Source organism: Panulirus ornatus, chromosome 17 (genome assembly GCF_036320965.1).
Source record: "Panulirus ornatus isolate Po-2019 chromosome 17, ASM3632096v1, whole genome shotgun sequence".
In the NCBI taxonomy this organism is placed as follows: Eukaryota; Metazoa; Arthropoda; class Malacostraca; order Decapoda; family Palinuridae; genus Panulirus; species Panulirus ornatus.
Genome location: NC_092240.1, coordinates 52,656,802 through 52,679,998, shown reverse-complemented (window position 1 = coordinate 52,679,998; position 23,197 = coordinate 52,656,802). Strand labels below are relative to the sequence as shown.

At 40.6% G+C, this 23,197-nt stretch overlaps 1 protein-coding gene across 2 annotated transcripts in view; it reads right to left on the bottom strand.

Moving 5' to 3' along the window:
• The window catches only part of LOC139754775 (zinc finger matrin-type protein 3-like), a 92,489-nt gene that overhangs the window by 24,624 nt on the left and 44,668 nt on the right, over positions 1 to 23,197 (bottom strand). The window contains exons 7-8 of one of the 2 annotated variants that reach the window (XR_011713953.1): positions 13,062 to 13,154; positions 12,455 to 12,608 (exon numbers count right to left, since the gene is read on the bottom strand). Coding sequence is in view for 1 of the 2 variants with exons in the window: in XM_071672556.1 (XP_071528657.1) it covers positions 12,508 to 12,608; positions 13,062 to 13,154 (194 nt within the window). In the remaining variant the exon portion in view is untranslated. Of the gene's footprint in view, positions 1 to 9,161; positions 12,609 to 13,061; positions 13,155 to 23,197 lie in introns of those variants that run through there. The other variant, XM_071672556.1, reaches the window with a different exon arrangement.

Sequence of the window (23,197 nt, the reverse complement as noted above, 5' to 3'; positions counted from 1 at the left end):
CACCATGAATGAAAAGTCACTGTATTACTATGAGTATAGTTTCTACAAAGAACTTCATACTTCAATGGAGTCTTCATTCCCCAGATATTGGAAGCAGGAACCTTTAGAAAAGTCCTAAGTAACACCAGGACTCTTCCATAAGAACTGGTCCTAAGGTTATCATCAATATTAAACACCATTGCAACTGTAGCTATCTGGCAAATTTAAATTACTGAAACTGACAAAATTATATTAATGGCATTGTTATACTAATTAGAATAGCATCAGATGAGCAGTGACCACAGAAAATGTGGGCAGGGCACTGAAGATGAGTGTAAACAAAGGAAAAATCAATATCAACCCAATTATCCAAGGATAATTCAATACAGCAATCATAACATGAAAAGACATGTTTTACTTTGGCGAGGAGTGTCAAGGGCACTTCTTTTAAGTGTGAACAAAATTCTTTTGCAGATTTCTCTTTATCCTACTGACTTCATCAATTCAAGGCAAGGTTTTCTGGTTCAAAGTTAATTCTGAACAGTACTCTGGAAAACTAAATGTAGAGCATGGGAAATTATGGTCCATCAAATATTAAGGTAACTGTTGTTGATCTTGTCCATCTAACACACTGATCCATGTGAGATGTCAAGAGCGGCTAACTTGTTATATACAAGTGATTAATGTTTATATGCAAACAAATTAGATTACCATTCTGTTAAAAGCTGTTATTCAATTACTCCAAAGTATTATGAAGGGCAAAAAGACAATTTGCACCATTCAATCTTATAAAATTTTTGACATTCAATTTCTTATACTGAAAGTCACACTGACATGGAAAACCACAGCAACTTACAGATGCAAAACAGATGCAAATCATAAGATTCCACTGTACACAATCAAAGATATTTACAGTAAATTTCAAATGTCCACATTGAAATTTCACCATTTATTGTTAAAAGTTTTTGTTTCAAACCTTATTCTCCCTTGTGATATCAACAGTAGGCAAATAGGATGACAAAAAAAAAAAGATGAAAAAACATCATCCTTTGATTAACTTTTACTGAATCCTATAATCCTCCTTATCTAAGGAAAACAAATCACCTCCTGCATGCAGTGCAGTGGACAACACAAGCTAAATTTTTGTGACCATCCAGTAGAGGACTCAAAAGGCTTATCTTTAAATGATGCTGGAACAGTTTGGTTTTCTTCCATTCAAAAAGAACCAAAAATAGGTACTACTTCACTATGGCACTGTTTAAACCACAAGCTTATCAAAATGACCAATTTTTTCCCCATGATCTTAACTTTCTTTCTTATAGAATGAAAATGAAGCAACATTTTACACTACTACTTTCTCATAATTGCTGTCAAATAAATACTACTACATTCCAACTTTTGAAATAACATGGGAGAGAAACAGATACAGCTCTTTGCATTAAGAAAAGAAGAAACAATGGACTGTGGCAATACACAAACTAGAGCACCATTTCAACGAGCATCATTACTTTCACATGTGATGAATAATGGAATGCTGGACTAGACACAATGGAGTGTACAACAAAGAAAAAAAATTACAGAGAATAAGGGATCAAGTATAAGGCCCATGTATTTCCTCTTTGTTGCAAAAGGCAACTCAAAAGGGGAGGAGTGAAGAATGGAAATTCTCCCATCTTGTAAGATCTTTTTAAAGGTAGGAACAAGAGTCAACAAGGATTTTTCTCTGAGAGCTCAGTCACATCTGTTCCTCACTAAAGAAAGAATAGCCAAACAGGTACAAAAGAGAGTGTATATATATATTTTATACATATCCACCATTTCCCACATTAATGAGGTAGCATTAAAACCAAACGACTGAGCCTTAGAGGGAACATCCTCACTTGGCTCCCTTCTCTGTTCCTTCTTTTGAAGCATTAAAACTGGAGTGGAGGATTTCCAGCTCCCCGCTCCCTCGCGTTAAGAAAAATGACTGAGCCTTAGAGGGAATATCCTCTCTTGGCTCCCTTCTCTGATTCATTCTTTTGGAAGATTAAAAACTGGAGGGGAGGATTTATGGTTCCCTGCTCCCTCCCCATTTATTCACCTTCTACGACACGCAGGGAAAACGAGGAAAGTATTTTTCCCCCATCCTCAGGGATATATATATATATATATGGCAGCGGATGGAACCATGGAAGCGGAAGTGGATCATAGGGTGGGGGAGGGGGCGAAAATTCTGGGAGCCTTGAAGAATGTGTGGAAGTCGAGAACATTATCTCGGAAAGCAAAAATGGCTAAGTTTGAAGGAATAGTGGTTCCAACAATGTTGTATGGTTGCGAGGCGTGGGCTATGGATAGAGTTGTGCGCAGGAGGATGGATGTGCTGGAAATGAGATGTTTGAGGACAATGTGTGGCATGAGGTGGTTTGATCGAGTAAGTAACGTAAGGGTAACAGAGATGTGTGGAAATAAAAAGAGCGTGGTTGAGAGAGCAGAAGAGGGTGTTTTGAAATGGTTTGGGCACATGGAGAGAATGAGTGAGGAAAGATTGACCAAGAGGATATATGTGTCGGAGGTGGAGGGAACGAGGAGAAGTGGGAGACCAAATTGGAGGCGGAAAGATGGAGTGAAAAAGATTTTGTGTGATCGGGGCCTGAACATGCAGGAGGGTGACAGGAGAGAAAGGAATAGAGTGAATTGGATCGATGTGGTATACCGGGGTTGACGTCCTGTCAGTGGATTAAATCAGGACATGTGAAGCGTCTGGGGTAAACCATGGAAAGCTGTGTAGGTATGTATATTTGCGTGTGTGGACGTATGTATACACATGTGTATGGGGGTGGGTTGGGCCTTTTCTTTCGTCTGTTTCCTTGTGCTACCTCACAAACGCGGGAGACAGCGGCAAAAAAAAAAAAAAAATATTATATATATATATATATATATATATATATATATACTGAAACTACAGCTCCCTTTCCACATCAAGGCCCCACAAAACTTTCCATGGTTTACCCAAGACACTTTACATACCCTGGTACATTCCATTGACAGTATGTCGACCCCGGTATACCACATCATTCCAATTCACTCTATTCCTTGCACACCTTTCACCCTCCTGCATGTTCAGGCCCAGATCGCTTAAAATCCTTTTCACTTCATCCTTCCACCTCCAATATGGTCTCCCACTTCTCCTTGTTCCCTCCACCTCTGACACACATATCCTCTTTGTCAATCTTTCCTCACTCATTCTCTCCATGTGACCAAACCATTTCAATACACCCTCTTCTGTTCTCTCAACCACCCTCTTTTTATTACCACACCTCTCTCTTACCCTTTCATTACTTACTCGATCAAACCACCTCACACCCCATATTGTCTTCAAAACATCTCATTTCCAACACATCCACCCTCCTCCACACAATCCTCTCCATAGCCCACGCCTCGCAACCATATAACATTGTAGGAACCATTATTCCTTCAAACATACCTATTTTTGCTTTCCGAGATAATGTTCTCGCCTTCCACACATTCTTCAACGCTCCCAAAACCTTCGGCCCCTCCCCAACCCTGTGACTCACTTCCGCTTCCATGGTTCCATCAGCTGCCAAATGCACTCCCAGATATCTAAAACACATCACTTCCTCCAGTTTTTCTTCATTCAAACTTACCTCCCAGTTGACTTGTCCCTAAACCCTACTGTACCTAATAACCTTGCTCTTATTCACATTTACTCTCAGCTTTCTTCTTTCGCACACTTTACCAAACTCAGTCACAAACTTCAGCAGTTTCTCACCCTAATCAGCCACAAGTGCTGTATCATCAGAGAACAACAACTGACTCACTTCCCAAGCCCTCTCATCCACAATTGACTGCATACTTGCCCCTCTCTCCAAAACTCTTGCAGTCACCTCCCTAACAACCCCATCCATAAACAAATAAACAACCATGGAGACATCACGCACCCCTGCCGCAAACTGACATTCACTAGGAGCCAATCACTTTCCTCTCTTCCTACTCGTACACATGCCTTACATCCTTGATAAAAACTTTTCACTGCTTCTAGCAATATATATATATTATATATTTTCATTATATTTATTTTGCTTTGTGACTGTCTCCCGCGTTTGCGAGGTAGCGCAAGGAAACAGACGAAAGAAAAGGCCCAACCCACCCCCATACACATGTATATACATACACGTCCACACACGCAAATATATATACCTATACATCTCAATGTACACATATATATACACACACAGACACATACATATATACACATGCACACAATTCACACTGTCTGCCTTTATTCATTCCCATCGCCACCTCGCCACACATGGAATACCATCCCCCTCCCCCCTCATATGTGCGAGGTAGCGCTAGGAAAAGACAACAAAGGCCCATTCGTTCACACTCAGTCTCTAGTTGTCATGCAATAATGCCCGAAACCACAGCTCCCTTTCCACATCCAGGCCCCACACAACTTTCCATGGCTTACCCCAGATGCTTCACATGCCCTGATTCAATCCACTGACAGCACATCAACCCTGATATACCACATCGATCCAATTCACTCTATTCCTTGCCCGCCTTTCACCCTCCTGCATGTTCAGGCCCTGATCACTCAAAATCTTTTTCACTCCATCTTTCCACCTCCAATTTGGTCTCCCACTTCTCCTCGTTCCCTCCACCTCCGACACATATATCCTCTTGGTCAATCTTTCCTCACTCATTCTCTCCATGTGCCCAAACCATTTCAAAACACCCTCTTCTGCTCTCTCAACCACGCTCTTTTTATTTCCACACATCTCTCTTACCCTTACATTACTTACTCGATCAAACCACCTCACACCACACATTGTCCTCAAACATCTCATTTTCAGCACATCCACCCTCCTGCGCACAACTCCATCCATAGCCCACGCCTCACAACCATACAACATTGTTTGAACCACTATTCCTTCAAACATACCCATTTTTGCTTTCCGAGATAATGTTCTCGACTTCCACACATTCTTCAAGGCTCCCAGGATTTTCGCCCCCTCTCCCACCCAATGATTCACTTCTGCTTCCATGGTTCCATCCGCTGCCAGATCCACTCCCAGATATCTAAAACACTTTACTTCCTCCAGTTTTTCTCCATTCAAACTTACCTCCCAATTGACTTGACCCTCAACCCTACTGTACCTAATAACCTTGCTCTTATTCACATTTACTCTTAACTTTCTTCTTTCACACACTTTACCAAACTCAGTCACCAGCTTCTGCAGTTTCTCACATGAATCAGCCACCAGCGCTGTATCATCAGCGAACAACAACTGACTCACTTCCCAAGCTCTCTCATCCACAACAGACTGCATAGTTGCCCCTCTTTCCAAAACTCTTGCATTCACCTCCCTAACAACCCCATCCACAAACAAATCAAACGACCATGGAGACATCACACACCCCTGCCGCAAACCTACATTCACTGAGAACCAATCACTTTCCTCTCTTCCTACACGTACACATGCCTTACAGCCTCAAAAAAAACTTTTCACTGCTTCTAAAACTTGCCTCCCACACCATATATTCTTAGTACCTTCCACAGAGCATCTCTATCAACTCTATCATATGCCTTCTCCAGATCCATAAATGCTACATACAAATCCATTTGCTTTTCTAAGTATTTCTCACATACATTCTTCAAAGCAAACACCTGATCCACACATCCTCTACCACTTCTGAAACCACACTGCTCTTCCCCAATCTGATGCTCTGTACATGCCTTCACCCTCTCAATCAATACCCTCCCATATAATTTACCAGGAATACTCAACAAACTTATACCTCTGTAATTTGAGCACTTACTCTTATCCCCTTTGCCTTTGTACAATGGCACTATGCAAGCATTCCGCCAATCCTCAGGCACCTCAACATGAATCATATATACATTAAATAACCTTACCAACCAGTCAACAATACAGTCACCCCCTTTTTTAATAAATTCCACTGCAATACCATCCAAACCCGCTGCCTTGCCGGCTTTCATCTTCCGCAAAGCTTTAACTACCTCTTCTCTGTTTACCAAATCATTTTCCCTAACCCTCTCACTTTGCACACGACCTCAACCAAAACACCCTATATCTGCCACTCTATCATCAAACACATTCAACAAAACTTCAAAATACTCACCCCATCTCCTTCTCACATCACCACTACTTGTTATCACCTCCCCATTAGCCCCCTTCACTGAAGTTCCCATTTGTTCCCATGTCTTATGCACTTTATTTACCTCCTTCCAAAACATCTTTTTATTCTCTCTAAAATTCAATGATACTCTCTCACCCCAACTCTCATTTGCCGGCAAGGCAGCAGGTTTGGATGGTATTGCAGTGGAATTTATTAAAAAAGGGGGTGACTGTATTGTTGACTGGTTGGTAAGGTTATTTAATGTATATATGATTCATGTTGAGGTGCCTGAGGATTGGCGGAATGCTTGCATAGTGCCATTGTACAAAGGCAAAGGGGATAAGAGTAAGTGCTCAAATTACAGAGGTATAAGTTTGTTGAGTATTCCTGGTAAATTATATGGGAGGGTATTGATTGAGAGGGTGAAGGCATGTACAGAGCATCAGATTGGGGAAGAGCAGTGTGGTTTCAGAAGTGGTAGAGGATGTGTGGATCAGGTGTTTGCTTTGAGGAATGTATGTGAGAAATAATTAGAAAAGCAAATAGATTTGTATGTAGCATTTATGGATCTGGAGAAGGCATATGATAGAGTTGATAGAGATTCTTTGTGGAAGGTATTAAGAATATATGGTGTGGGAGGCAAGTTTTAGAAGCAGTGAAAAGTTTTTTTTGAGGCTGTAAGGCATGTGTACGTGTAGGAAGAGAGGAAAGTGATTGGTTCTCAGTGAATGTAGGTTTGCGGCAGAGGTGTGTGATGTCCATTGTTGTGTAATTTGTTTATGGATGGGGTTGTTAGGGAGGTGAATGCAAGAGTTTTGGAAAGAGAGGCAAGGATACAGTCTGCTGTGGATGAGAGAGCTTGGGAAGTGAGTCAGTTGTTGTTCACTGATGATACAGCGCTGGTGGCTGATTCGGGTGAGAAACTGCAGAAGCTGGTGCCTGAGTTTGGTAAAGTGTGTGAGGGAAGAAAGTTAAGAGTAAATGTGAATAAGAGCAAGGTTATTAGGTACAGTAGGGTTGAGGGCCAAGTCAATTGGGAGGTAAGTTTGAATGGAGAAAAACTGGAGGAAGTGAAGTGTTTTAGATATCTGGGAGTGGATCTGGCAGCGGATGGAACCATGGAAGCGGAAGTGAATCATAGGGTGGGGGAAGGGGCGAAAATTCTGGGAGCCTTGAAGAATGGGTGGAAGTTGAGAACATTATCTCAGAAAGCAAAAATGGGTATGTTTGAGGGAATAGTTGTTCCAACAATGTTGTATGGTTGCGAGGCATGGGCTATGGATAGAGTTGTGTGCAGGAGGGTGGATGTGCTGGAAATGAGATGTTTGAGGACAATATGTGGTGTGAGGTGGTTTGGTCGAGTAAGTAATGTAAGGGTAAGAGAAATGTGTGGTAATAAAAAGAGTGTGGGTGAGAGAGCAGAAGAGGATGTTTTGAAATGGTTTGGTCACATGGAGAGAATGAGTGAGGAAAGATTGACCAAGAGGATATATGTGTCAGAGGTGGAGGGAACGAGGAGAAGTGGGAGACCAAATTGGAGGTGGAAAGATGGAGTGAAAAAGATTTTGAGTGATCAGGGCCTGAACATGCAGGAGGGTGAAAGGCGTGCAAGGAATAGAGTGAATTGGAACGATGTGGTATACCGGGGTTGACGTGCAGTCAATGGATTGAACCAGGGCATGTGAAGCGTCTGGGGTAAACCATGGAAAGTTGTGTGGGGCCTGGATGTGGAAAGGGAGCTGTGGTTTCGATGCATTATTACATGACAGCTAGAGACTAAGCGTGAACGAATGTGGTCTTTTTTATCTTTTCCTAGCACTACCTCGCGCACATGAGGGGGGGGGGGGGGTTGTTATTTCATGTGTGGCGGGGTGGCGATGGGAATGAATAAAGGCAGACAGTATGGACTGTGTACATTTGTGTATATGTATATGTCTGTGTGTGTATATATATGTATACGTTGAGATGTATAGGTATGTATATTTGCGTGTGTGGACGTGTATGTACATACAGGTGCATGTGGGTGGGTTGGGCCATTCTTTCGTCTGTTTCCTTGCGCTACCTTGCTAATGTGGGAAACAGTGACAAAGCAAAATAAATAAAAAATAGATAAGAATATGTTTGTATCTCTTAACCTTTTCATAAATGTTCTACTCACAGTCAAATATTTTTTAGCAACAACAAAACACCACCTAAAGATTGCATGTCATCCTAAGTCACTCAAGTATTGCCCATAAATTTTCTCCCAGTCCTCCCTACATTTGACAAAGATAAAGCAAATCCTAAATTCATTCTGCACATAACTACTTATTGAGGGAACAGCCATCCTCTCACATTGAGTACAGATTACAGGAGGCTTTCTTTAATCATATTATGATACTCATCTTCTACACATTTCACACAATAGATACCTAAAAAATATCCAAGACTTACCTGTTCAATCTACCACCACACATTCATTATAAGACTATCATACTTCACACATTCTTAATTTCCTGCCAGATCCCAATTGAAACATTGTTTTGAAATAAATCATTACCATTTGGCATGTAATTTAATTCAGATCTTGAATATGAAAATGTGATGAAATAAATCCTTCACTAATCAGTTCTGATATGTCAAGTGTCTTACATTTAGCAGACACTGTGACATCAACTAACTTAACAATGAGTGAATTAATGTGCGATTTTACAGTTTTCCCTTCACCTAAAAAATACACTTGATTATTTCAAGGAATCTGTCTAATCATTAGAAAATCTGTATCATCAATTACTTTAGCACCCTATGTATATGTATAGGTGATGTATTCTATTTTTTTTCTTAACTTAAAACTCATTCTATACGATACTAAAAAAAAGTTACACCTGCCAGAATTCTAAAACAGCACTACCAAGACAGTACACCACTTATCAAAATATTCTACCTTCATGAGCTTCGTTAAAATTCAATAGTACATACATTATAATATTACATTCAAAAACAAAATCATTGCATGAATAAGAGAAAGTTAGCATTCACCATTAAAGTCAATGAAGTGGGAGTAAAATAATTTTATCCAAAAGTATAACACAATAATCCATACAAAAGTAGCAATGATCAACACAATATAGAATCCCTCTCTATGAGAGCTTAATTTTCCATTATCAAATTTTGCATTTATACAATTTGCAATGAAAAATAGTAACATTTAGCTGGCAGGAAAATAAGCAACAATCAAATAACCACATCACTTGGTCTAATATCTGTAATTTCATTTGATAATTCATTATAATAAAAGTCTTTATTTTTCTGAGGTTATTATCACTTCTGAACATTTAGTTCAAAATCAGTTCTCAACATCAAGTCATAGGCTCTTTTACAAGCCTTTAATATGAACTCATACCCTGTTAACTAGTAAAAAATCAAGCCTACAGCATTATGGTGTTGACATGTAATCATGATTCCTTAATATATAAAAAAAAGAAATATTCAAATCAGCAGAAGACCTCCTGAAGACTTAAGCATTCCACAGCATGGAATAACATATACATGACAAACAATGCTCTCAAAAAATCAGAGTGAATCTATATTTTGCTTTCCACTTGCTCATATCTTTCAAGTGTGACAGTAAACAGGTCTCTGCATTAAAAATGTGTTTGAAGCAATACTTTCAAGAACTATGAAAACAAATACTTCAGATTAGTTTATCAACCTCAAATAAACACAAGGGCCATGCATCTTGTGTTCTGCTACCAGTACAGTAAGTCCTTTAATGAAACGATTCACAGACATGGATGAGTTGCAGATCATAATGTTGGTCTGAATAAACGGCCAAACTAAAAATTGTAAGATGTATATTTCAGATCACAGTAAAGTGTATCCTCCCAGACCCAAACACACTGAACACAATATCCTCCTGAGCTCAGACATTTTGATAACCTGCCAATGTCTGGATTACAGGAGAAATAGACTTGCTTCTTGGTTATGGACATTACATCCATGTGAAGTACTTTACAGAGCATGATTTTCCTTCAAAACTTGGGAACATCCTAATCCTAGACTAAAGAGTCCAGGTTTGGGAAGATATAGTCTGAGTTTGGGAGAACAGATGTTTCCTCTCAAAATTCAGAATTCCCAATCCCAACATCCTTGCACACCAATTAGATGAGGTTCAGGGGAATGCAATATCACCTCATATAGGTCTTGTGATGAACACTAAGCAACTGCAAAACTTATGGCTGATACCTCCATCATCTTTGTTCTTTGCTTTAAAAACAAGTTCATATGTTCTCTACTTTCACCATCAAAAAATTGCATTCTTGAATTCTTGTTAGTAAACCCTATAACACTGTAATCCAAAGAAAAAAAAAACACTTGAAAAGTCTGCAACTTTGACCAAGAGCTACAGTACAATGTCATATTTGCAAAGGACCATTATTCATGCTCATAATTTCAACCTATTGAGGTATTAGGGATTTTGAATGTGTCTCACAACTTTACTGTAGCACCCACACACAAAATGTATAACTGAACTAGTGTTTGCCTTTTCATTCTTAGCCCATGTCACAACTGTTATACCTTTTACACAATCACAACTTAGATAATTTCCAAATAGTGCTGTTGTTTCATTAGTAATGGATTTTCATCATCTTGGCACTATCTAATAAACTGGCTAACGTTCTTGTATATTTTCTGACATTATTCATCCTGACTGACAGATATAGTTGTCTCACAGCTTTTAGAAAGCACATCTTTAATGTTTGACTTGGCCATCACAGTACTGCATTTTTGTAACAGATCTGTTTTCTGAGGTAGCAAAGATTCTCCCTTTTTTCTTTTTCTTTTTTTTCAAGAGGCTGGCATGATGGGCAAAAGCATGCCCTAATCATGGCCTTCTTAGATGAAAGGTAAAAAAGTAAGCATGAGAAAAATATGCAGCAAAGGATTAATTTGAGCTCCTCATGTGTTTGCACATCTGACTCTTAAAACCAAAAAGGTTACAGAAAAGGGAAAAGACAAAATGAATTCCACAGCTTCCCTGTATGAGGCCAGAAAGAGGTATCATGATGGTCAATCCTCAAGAGGCTGGCCTTTACACAGAGACTAGCAGAAGCAGCAGCTAGACACATACTATGGGGTCCAGATCATACAGACTGGATCACACAAAGACAGATCATGAGAGCAGTGGCCAAAATAAAACACACAGATAAGAGAGAGAGAAGCAACATAATGGTGGATGGAAAGGATGCTGAAGACAGATGACAGCAGGAATGTTAATAAGGCGGAAGACTTTTGATTACACTCTGTCTAAGAGAAAGGTGGAAGAAGAGCCACCCCATATATGCAAGCAGTACTCCATATTTACCTGAGACCTACGTAGATGTGGGAGAGCTTCTTGCGAAAAAGAAAAAAAAAGCACCAATACAACACCCACAGCTTTTGAGAAGCAAATATTGTGATGCTTCATCATAGAAAGGATCCAGCGAAGGATATGGTTCTGCTAAACATGTTTATTGCCAACAAAGTTATGAAAAGCAGGATTGGATTGTAGTATTATGAAATTCAACAGGACAAAAGTGTGATTTAGGATGGGATACAGAAAGCATATGCATTTCTGCACTTTTGAATTGATCAAGCTACTGCTTCCCCATTCTGTGATGCTGCAGAGATCAAAATAAAAAGATAACATATGTTCAGTGTAGAAAAAAGAATTTGTAATTGAATGAAAAGGGAAGGGAAAGTGAGCAGAAGCATTGTAAACTGGAATAATCAGCTTAAGAGTGAATAGAATTAGACTTTAAAGAGAATTCATTTAGGGAGAGAGGGAAGACTATACATGATAAGAGAGAACCATGGGAGTCACCACTGTTGATAAAGTGAGATGTTGAACCATCTGTGACTATCTCAGTGAAACAACTGGAGAGAAAATATGCTCTAGAGAAGAAGAGAAAAGAAGCAGAAAAGCCAAGAGAAGAAAGCTTAGTAAGCAAAAACATGTGTCACACCCTGCTAAACGCTTCTGAGATGTCAAGGGCCACAACAAAATATTCACCACAAGCCCTAAGGGAGAGGGACCAAAGATTGGTCACACAGGTCATATGCTTTAGCAGATAATCTTTATGGGCATTATCAAGGACAGAAACAAGCAGTCTTAACAGGCTAGCTACCTTCCTCACTTAGTTTTGAAATTAGTTACTAAGTGCATTGAAAATTCCTTGGTTTTTATCTTTTCTCACTGAAAAAATTATTCTACTGTACATAAACTCATTAGGGAATATCATTTCAAGAATAATCCAATTCTATGAACTATAAAGGTCTTAATGCAGAACATGACACCAACTCAGCTTACTACTCTAAGTACCAACAATGCCTTTGACTGAGACAGTTGTCTGATCCATGAAGTTATTTGGCTCTCTTTGTCTTGTGTTTCTTGGATTCTACATGTTGAGCAAACTGACTCTCAGAGTTCAGGGTGAGGTCACAAGGGGAGCAGTAATATTTCCCTGCCAAAAGAAAACATAACAACATTAGCAAGGCACTAAAAAGACACTTCTGTTGAATGTGCAATCACTCTGGTAGGTGGTTGATGTGTAAATATTATCATAAATTCAATATCAGTCTAATGATTACTAGGCGAGAGATCACAGGGAAAAAGCATAATACTCTGAGACCAATATACTCATCACTAAACTGATCTCTACAGTACTATAATCTGTCATACAGTATTTTACTGAAATTTCTATACTAATAATTATGCCACTTAAAAATATTCTACAATTAATCTCTCTCTTTGCTGGCCCTGCCTTGGGAAATTCTCAACAAAGGTTCTCTCTATTTCTAATTTTCTCTCCAGGAGCAAGTGCTTGATCATGCCCTGCCACCATGACAAAATCATGTCATAGGTATTCATAAGCAGGTACCCTCTCTCTCTCTCTCTCTCATTCAATATACTTTACCTGAAGGAGTCCTGTAAATAGAAAGATCCTTCGACTTTGGCTTCTTTGCTTCATCGGCCTTTATCACACTTGCCAGTATACTATCCATGGGCCCTGTAAACCAAAAAGTTTTCAAAATTACATTCAGTAAATAAAATTGAAAAAATACATCATGTATTGTAAAGTTAATTCTTCCAGCTAGGCAATACCAGTCCTTACTTTGTATCTCATCTTGGTATGCATTTTGCAAATGGATTTCATTACAATGTCAAGGAATGGATACACTCTCACAGCCAATCAATTCCTGCCACCATGATGGCATCTTTTCGTACAGTCATCAACCTCCCAGGAACTCAGCTTGGGGCTTTAAAATAGCTTCTCTACACACCTTTATGGGCACTATTTTCAGTGATTCAGTTGTTAGCAAAATATCCTTACAAATCAGTTACATTCCTTAAATTTTTCTTGTGAGTAACAAGTTTTCTTCAAGTTACATCATATTATAATAAGAATGGGAAAAGAGTTCCTAACCATGTCTTAACCACAATGCAGTTACAGACTGAGGCTGAAGCCTCTCTGTCTGTCCGAGTTTTCCTGTCTGTGATATTCTCCATCATTACTTATTTCATAATATGGAGACTTCTTCAACCAAGGGATCCCCATCTTCATACTTTCAACTGTGTCAAAGCCTTTTATGCATATGCTGTTCATACTAATGGTGTCCCATTTAGCTTGCTGCAGGTATCTATGACACTATTACTGTGAAATCATTTCTTCACATCTTCATCAACTTGCTTTTGACATCATTTCAAGTTATGTCCTCTCAACAACCTGCCCCTCTCTATTATGAGGAACTACTTTTCATCTATGGCTACCTCTGGTCCAGTACCAAACGAATTCACCCAAGGCTGCCTCAGGTCCAGCACCAAACAACTTCACCCGGGGCCACCTCACCCATCACAAAGCTAACTTTATCCAGTCACAATATCAGTCGGTCTCGATATTTGGGGATACACTGGAGGTGATTTTCCATAAGAGATAGCAAGCACAAGATGGCAATGATCACTCTTACGCATGCCTTCCACAGCCCTGAACCACAAAAATGATGTGAAATCTCCCACCAAAAGTGACATTGATAATGCTGTTAAAGGAAAGGTAGGAAGGAGACACAACTGGGCGATAGTACAATTTATGCAAAGAACTCTAATCCAAAATTCAGTTGACTGAGCATAGATTTATGGAAAGAGCATATATTTATAAAATGAAATTTTTTTTTTTTTTTCTTTTTTTTTTTCCCAAAAGAAGGAACAGAGAAGGGGGCCAAGTGATGATAATCCCTCAAAGGCCCAGTCCTCTGTTCTTAACGCTACCTCGCTAATGCGGGAAATGGCGAATAGTATGAAAGAAAGAAAATAATAATAATAATAATAATAATAATAATAATAAAGTTTAATGAATGACACATAGCCAAACATTTGAATCGAAGAAAAATATATTCGTTTATAATATATAAAATGAATACAATGGCAGAGACTTCTAAAAACTGGTTGCATATATATTCATTTATATTAGCTGAGATAGCATAGGCAGCTAAATATCCTAATCAAAGCCATCTCATTAATGCTATCAAGGCCAGCCCTAATCTTCTGGGGGCCATTCCACCCTTCATACTTCCCTCTCAATCATAAACTGTCTGGAGAAAAAAATTAAATTTGAGGTGTCTAGGAGACCATTTCTTGCTATCTGAAAGCCCCCCTTAGAGGTCAATGTCCTAAGCTCTGAGCATATAAAGTGCATAGCAAGCATCGGCCCTAAACGATACATTAGCCTATGCTAGGTATCCAATTTATCGACCAATCCTTAGCAGGGGATGAACACCTGGATTGACTGGGGACTGTCACAGTCAACAATGATATGTGTTACACTAAAGGGGTTCATATGACATGGCTGTTCTTTTAGCTTTCTGTGTGAGCAAATGTGGGTGCCAAACTGCAACTCAGGGATGGAGGATCTCATGCGACAGGAAGTGACAGGTGATGGGTGGCCCAAATGTTGCAAGAAATGTGTATGCATGCCTACTGAAGAATACAGTATGTGTGAAGAGGAGAGCAAGTACATACTGCACAAAATCGACATTTACACTTTCAAAGTGACATGATATGACAAAAGGACAAAAAAATCTGAGCATACCAACCTCTTAAGAGTTAACAGATCATTCTGAGACCTGTTGTTCACTGGTGTAGAGATAGCTGTGCTGTGTGTACACAAGTGATGTGTACTTTTGAGAATTCTTATTTCTTCCCTCCCTTCTTCTTTCACAGTAACAAGACTTATAATCATACGTAATAAACTATCATAATTTTTCTCATGGTTATCAGCAAAAATACATATACATATATTTTTTTTTTTATTTTGCTTTTTCACTGTCTCCCGCGTTTGCGAGGTAGCGCAAGGAAACAGACGAAAGAAATGGCCCAACCCACCCCCATACACATGTATATACATACACGTCCACACACGCAAATATACATACCTATACATCTCAATGTACACATATATATACGCACACAGACACATACATATATACCCATGCACACAATTCACAGTGTCTGCCTTTATTCATTCCCATCGCCACCTCGCCACACATGGAATACCATCCCCCTCCCCCCTCATGTGTGCGAGGTAGCGCTAGGAAAAGACTACAAAGGCCCCATTCGTTCACACTCAGTCTCTAGCTGTCATGCAATAATGTCCGAAACCACAGCTCCCTTTCCACATCCAGGCCCCACACAACTTTCCATGGTTTACCCCAGACGCTTCACATGCCCTGATTCAATCCACTGACAGCACGTCAACCCCGGTATACCACATCGATTCAATTCACTCTATTCTTTGCCCGCCTTTCACCCTCCTGCATGTTCAGGCCCCGATCACACAAAATCTTTTTCACTCCATCTTTCCACCTTCAATTTGGTCTCCCACTTCTCCTCGTTCCCTCCACCTCCGACACATATATCCTCTTGGTCAATCTTTCCTCACTCATTCTCTCCATGTGCCCAAACCATTTCAAAACACCCTCTTCTGCTCTCTCAACCACGCTCTTTTTATTTCCACACATCTCTCTTACCCTTACATTACTTACTCGATCAAACCACCTCACACCACACATTGTCCTCAAATATCTCATTTCCAGCACATCCACCCTCCTGCGCACAACTCTATCCATAGCCCACGCCTCGCAACCACACAACATTGTTGGAACCACTATTCCTTCAAACATACCCATTTTTGCTTTCCAGGATAATGTTCTCGACTTCCACACATTCTTCAAGGCTCCCAGGATTTTCACCCCCTCCCCCACCCTATGATTCACTTCCGCTTCCATGGTTCCATCCGCTGCCAGATCCACTCCCAGATATCTAAAACACTTTACTTCCTCCAGTTTTTCTCCATTCAAACTTACCTCCCAGTTGACTTGACCCTCAACCCTACTGTACCTAATAACCTTGCTCTTATTCACATTTACTCTTAACTTTCTTCCTTCACACACTTTACCAAACTCAGTCACCAGCTTCTGCAGTTTCTCACATGAATCAGCCACCAGCACTGTATCATCAGCGAACAACAACTGACTCACTTCCCAAGCTCTCTCATTCACAACAGACTTCATACTTGCCCCTCTTTCCAAAACTCTTGCATTCACCTCCCCAACAACCCCATCCATAAACAAATTAAACAACCATGGAGACATCACACACCCCTGCCGCAAACCTACATTCACTGAGAACCAATCACTTTCCTCTCTTCCTACACGTACACATGCCTCACATCCTTGATAAAAACTTTTCACTGCTTCTAACAACTTGCCTCCCACACCATATATTCTTAATACCTTCCACAGAGCATCTCTATCATATGCCTTCTCCAGATCCATAAATGCTACATACAAATACACTTGCTTTTCTAAGTATTTCTCACATACATTCTTCAAAGCAAACACCTGATCCACACATCCTCTACCACTTCTGAAACCACACTGCTCTTCCCCAATCTGATGCTCTGTACATGCCTTCACCCTCTCAATCAATACCCTCCCATATAATCTACCAGGAATACTCAACAAACTTATACCTAATATATATATATATATATATATATATATATATATATATATATATATATATATATATATATATATATATATATATATGGGCCATTTCTTTCGTCTGTTTCCTTGCGCTACCTCGCAAACGCGGGAGACAGCGACAAAGCAAAAAAAAAAAAAAAAAAAAAAAAAATATATATATATATTTTTTTTGCTTTGTCGCTGGCTCCCGCATTTGCGAGGTAGCGCAAGGAAACAGACGAAAGAAAATGGCCCAACCCACTCCCATACACATGTATATACATACGTCCACACACGCAAATATACATACCTACACAGCTTTCCAGGGTTTACCCCAGACGCTTCACATGCCCTGATTCAATCCACTGACAGTACGTCAACCCCGGTATACCACATCGATCCAATTCACTCTATTCCTTGCCCGCCTTTCACCCTCCTGCATGTTCAGGCACCAATCACTCAAAATCTTTTTCACTCCATCTTTCCACCTCCAATTTGGTCTCCCACTTCTCCTCGTTCCCTCCACCTCCGACACATATATCCTCTTGGTCAATCTTTCCTCACTCATTCTCTCCATGTGCCCAAACCATTTCAAAACACCCTCTTCTGCTCTCTCAACCACACTCTTTTTATTTCCACACATCTCTCTTACCCTTACGTTACTTACTCGATCAAACCACCTCACACCACACATTGTCCTCAAACATCTCATTTCCAGCACATTCATCCTCCTGCACACAACTCTATCCATAGCCCACGCCTCGCAACCATGCAACATTGTTGGAACCACTATTCCTTCAAACATACCCATATATATATATATATACATATATTTGTTATTATTACTATTATTATAATTTGTCGCTGTCTCTCATGTCAGCGAGGTATTGCATGGAAACAGACAAAAGAATGGCCCAACCCAACCACATACACATGCATATACATACACATCCACACACGCACATATCCATACCTATACATTTCAACGTATACATATATATACATACACAAACATATATACACATGTACATAATTCACACTTGCTGCCTTCATTCATTCCTGTCGCCACCCAGCCACACATGAAATGACAAACCCCTCCCCCCGCATGCGCATGAGGTAGCGCTAGGAAAAGACAACAAAGGCCACATTCGTTCACACTCAGTCTCTAGCTCTAATGGACTAAAAGGGAAACTGGTGTCCGTTAATGCCGAAAGTCCATAAACTGGAATGTAACCTATTTCTGTGCCACATTCAGTTCACACGAATTCTTTTAACTCCTATATCACTGTAGGGTTTAGTGTTTGGTACAATAGTTGGGCAGCAGTCACCCAGCAGCACGAGAACACTTGCCAGGCAATCAGAGGCAAGAGTATGACATAGAGAGAAGGGTGATGCTACCCTTCTCCTGGGAAAAGATATTTCTTTACAATAAAGTGAGGACGGACTACCTGCTTTCATTGCACATCTTACATGGCGCAGAGTAAGAATCGAACCTATGCGGGGAAAATCACAAGGGTGCTCACCTTCTTCAAGAGATGGGACACACCTAAGGAAATTGTTTTGGATGGGGAAACAATCTAGACAGAAAAGAGATGGAAGCTTTCTACAAAAAATGGGGAATCATCGTCCGTATTTCCTTAACCCACTTCCTCCAGTCCATTGGATACTCTGAAGCAGTAGTAAAGGCAGCCAAACGGGTGTTGAGGGGCAACATGGGTGTTAGAGATAGCCTGCACAACAACAAAGAAGAGATGGAAGCTCTCTACAAAAAATGGGGAATCATCGTCCACATTTCCTTAACCCACTTCCCCCAGTCCATTGGATGCTCCGAAGCAGTGGTAAAGGCAGCCAAATGGGTGTTGAGGGGCAACACGGGTGTTAGAGGTAGCCTGCACAACAGCAAAGCAATTCAGATTATGCTCCAATACGCCCCCACCCCACCCCACACACACACACACAGACACACGAGAGAGGGAGATAAGTCACCCAAACAGCTGGCATTAAGAATACATTTGCGAGATGATGTCCTGGCAACATTATCTGATAAACCAGTGATGGAGAATTGGTCTGCGAAACGGAGCGGTCCATAGCAGACACGCTCACATGCAAGGTAGCTCAGTAGGTGACGTCGCTATGCTGCCCCTCCTGTCCATGGGCACCCCTGTCTGCCTGCAGGACACAGCTTTGATGATTTGGAACAGGTTAGGCATGGCAGTGAAGACACAAAGATAATACTTGGTGAAGCTAGACGGCAGAGGTTGCCTCTCTCTGCAAAACCGACATCACCTACGCCACTGGGTTTTGCCGATCCCCATGACACCTGTGGGTCAGGTGGGAATACCCAAAAGCAGTGGCTTCACCCCTAGTTGTGGCGACACCCAGCCTCAGGAGGCGGCAACCTCACCGTAACAAATCATCTTGCACACTTGCAAGATTTTGTGGTAGCTCCTGTGAAGAAAGGACACATTAATTTGTCATTTTTGTTCTGCTCCCTTGTAAAACAAGAGTATTGTTGCTGAGTAGTGATTTGTGTGTATATTTCCCTTTTGCCTTGCTGAATTTTAATTTCCTTTTTTTTTTAGTTTTTGTTGCAACAAAATGTCACTTTTAGTTACCAAAATCTTGTGTGGAGTGTTGTGTTTAATGAGTGGTATGACTTGGGCGGCAGGAGTCTGACTGAGATAGATGCAATGCCATCCCTCTTCTTTGAAAGGTTATTTCTCTATAAGAAAGTGAGGACGGACTATCTGCTTTCATTGCACCTCTCATAATCACTTGACACCATTCTGAATTGTAGGGATTGCAAAATTATTCAATAAAGTCACAATTCTGAAATAACAGAATACAGCCTGAATGCATGATAGCTTGATGAAGAATGAGAATGAAACAAAGTCAGTCTACCTAGCAAAAACGAATGCGATATGAAATGTGCATGGTTCAACGTTTGAGATTTTTAATGTCTTTGTAAATCATTAATTAACGTACTATATTTTCATTTGTATGTAAAATCCAAAAACTGTTATATCGGGGTCCATTAAATCATTATATATTCTCATATATTTATTATACGGTGTCATTTCTCCTGCGTTTGCAAAGTAGCACAAGAAGACAGATGAAAGAATGGCCCAACCCACCCATATACACATGTATATACATACATGTCCACACACGCACATATACATACTTATACATTTCAACGTATACATATATATACATATATATATATTTTTTATATCTATTTATTTTGCTTTGTCGCTGTCTCCCGCACCTGCGAGGTGGCGCAAGGAAACAGACGAAAGAAATGGCCCAACCCACCCCCACACACATACACATGCACACACACACACGTCCACACATGCAAACATACACACCCACACATCCTAACGTACACACATATATACACACACATATATACACATGCACACAATTCACACTGTCTGCCCCTACTCACCCCCATCGCCACCCCGCCACACACGGAATAACATCCCCCTCCCCCCTCATGTGCGCGAGGCAGCACCAGGAAAAGACAACAAAGGCCCCATTCGCTCACACTCAGTCTTCAGCTGTCATGCAATAATGCCCAAAACCACAGCTCCCTTTCCACATCCAGGCCCCACACAACTTTCCATGGTTTTCCCCAGACGCTTCACATGCCTTGATTCAATCCACTGACAGCACGTTGACCCCGGTATACCACATTATTCCTATTCACTCTATTCCTTGCACACCTTTCACCCTCCTGTATGTACAGGCCCCGATCACTCAAAATCTTTTTCACTCCATCTTCCCACTTCCAATTTGGTCTCCCACTTCTCCTCGTTCCCTCCACCTCTGACACATATATCCTCTTGGTCAATCTTTCCTCACTCATTCTCTCCATGTGACCAAACCATTTCAATACACCCTCTTCTGCTCTTTCAACCACACTCTTTTTATTTCCAGACATCTCTCATACCCTTTCATTACTTAATCAATCAAACCACCTCACACCACATATTGTCCTCAAACATTTCATTTCCAACACATCCACCCTCCTCCACACAACCCTATCTATAGCCCATGCCTCACAACCATACAGCATTGTTGGAACCACTATTCCTTCAAACATACCCATTCTTGCTTTCCGAGATAACGTTCGTGCCTTCCACACATTTTTCAGTGCTCCCAGAACTTTCACCCCCTCCCCGCCTGCGACTAACTTCCGCTTCCATGGTTCCATCCGCTGCAAAATCCATTCAAATTCACCTCCCAATTGACTTGTTCCTCAACCCTAGTGTACCTAATAACCTTGCTCTTATTCACATTTACTCTCAGCTTTCTTCTTTCACACACTTTACCAAACTCAGTCACCAGCTTCTGCAGTCTCTCATCCGAATCAGCCACCAGCACTGTATCATCAGCGAACAACAAATGACTCACTTCCCAAGCCCTCTCATCCACAACAGACAGCATACTTGCCCCTCTCTTCAAACTCTTGCATTCACCTCCCTAACAATCCCATCCATAAACATATTAAACAACCATGGAGACATCACACACCTCTACCGCAAACCAACATTCACTGAGAACCAATCACTTTCCTCTCTTCCTACACGTACACATGCCTTATATCCTTGATAAAAACTTCTCACTGCTTCTAGCAACTTGCCTCCCACACCATATACTCTTAGTACCTTCCACAGAGCATTTCTACCAACTCTATCATATGCCTTCTCCAGATCCATAAATGCTACATACAAATCCATTTGTTTTTCTAAGTATTTCTCACATACATTCTTCAAAGCAAACACCTGATCCACACATCCTCTACCACTTCTGAAACCACACTGCTCTTCCCCAATCAGATGCTCTGTACATGCCTTCACCCTCCCAACCAATACCCTCTCATATAATTTCTCTGGAATACTCAACAAACTTATACCTCTGTAATTTGAACACTAACCTTTATCCCCTTTGCCTTTGTACAATGGCACTTTGCATGCATTCCACCAATCCTCAGGCACTTCACCATGAGCCATACATACATTGAATATCCTCACTAACCAGTCAACAACACAGCCACTCCCCTTTTTAATAAATTCCACTGCAATACCATCCAGACCCGCTGCCTTGCCATCTCCCTATGTTAGCAAGGTAGCACAAGGAAACAGACGAGGAATGGCCCAACCCACCCACATACACATGTATATACATAAACACCCACACACGCACATACACATTTCAATATATATATATATACATATGCATGCACAAACATATACATATATACACATGTATATATTCATACTTGCTGCCTTCATCCATTCCCATTGCCACCCTGTCACAAAGGAGATGGCACACACACACACACACCAGCAAGGTAGCGCAACGAAAAGACAAGGAAAAAAGAGGCAATATTTGTTCACACTCAAGTCTCTAGCTGTCATGTGCAATACACCAAAACCACAGCTCCCTTTCCACATCCAAGCCCCACAGACCTTTCCATGGTTTACTCCAGATGCTTCACATACCCTGGTTCAATCCATTGACAGCACACCATTCTAATTTACTCTATTCCTTGTATGTTTCTCATCCTCCCATATGTTCAGGCCCCAATTGCTTAAAATCTTTTTCATTCCATCCTTCCACCTCCAATTTGGTCTCCCACTTCTTGTTCCCTTCACCTCTGACACAAATATCCTCTTTGTCAGTCTTTCCTCACTCATTCTCTCCATACGTCCATATCATTACAACACACCTTCTGCTCTCTCAATCACACTCTTTTTATTTCCAGACTTCTCTCATACCCTTTCATTACTTAATCAAACCATCTTACACCACATATTGCCCTTAAACATTTCATTTCCAACATATCCAACCTCTACTGTACAACCCTATCTATAGCCCATGCTTCACAACCATATAACACTGTTGGAACTACAATTCCTTCAAATATACCCATTTTTGCTCCCTGAGATAACATTCTTTCCTTCTACACATTCTTCATTGCTCCCAGAACCTTTCCCCCTCACCTACCCTGTGACTCACTTCC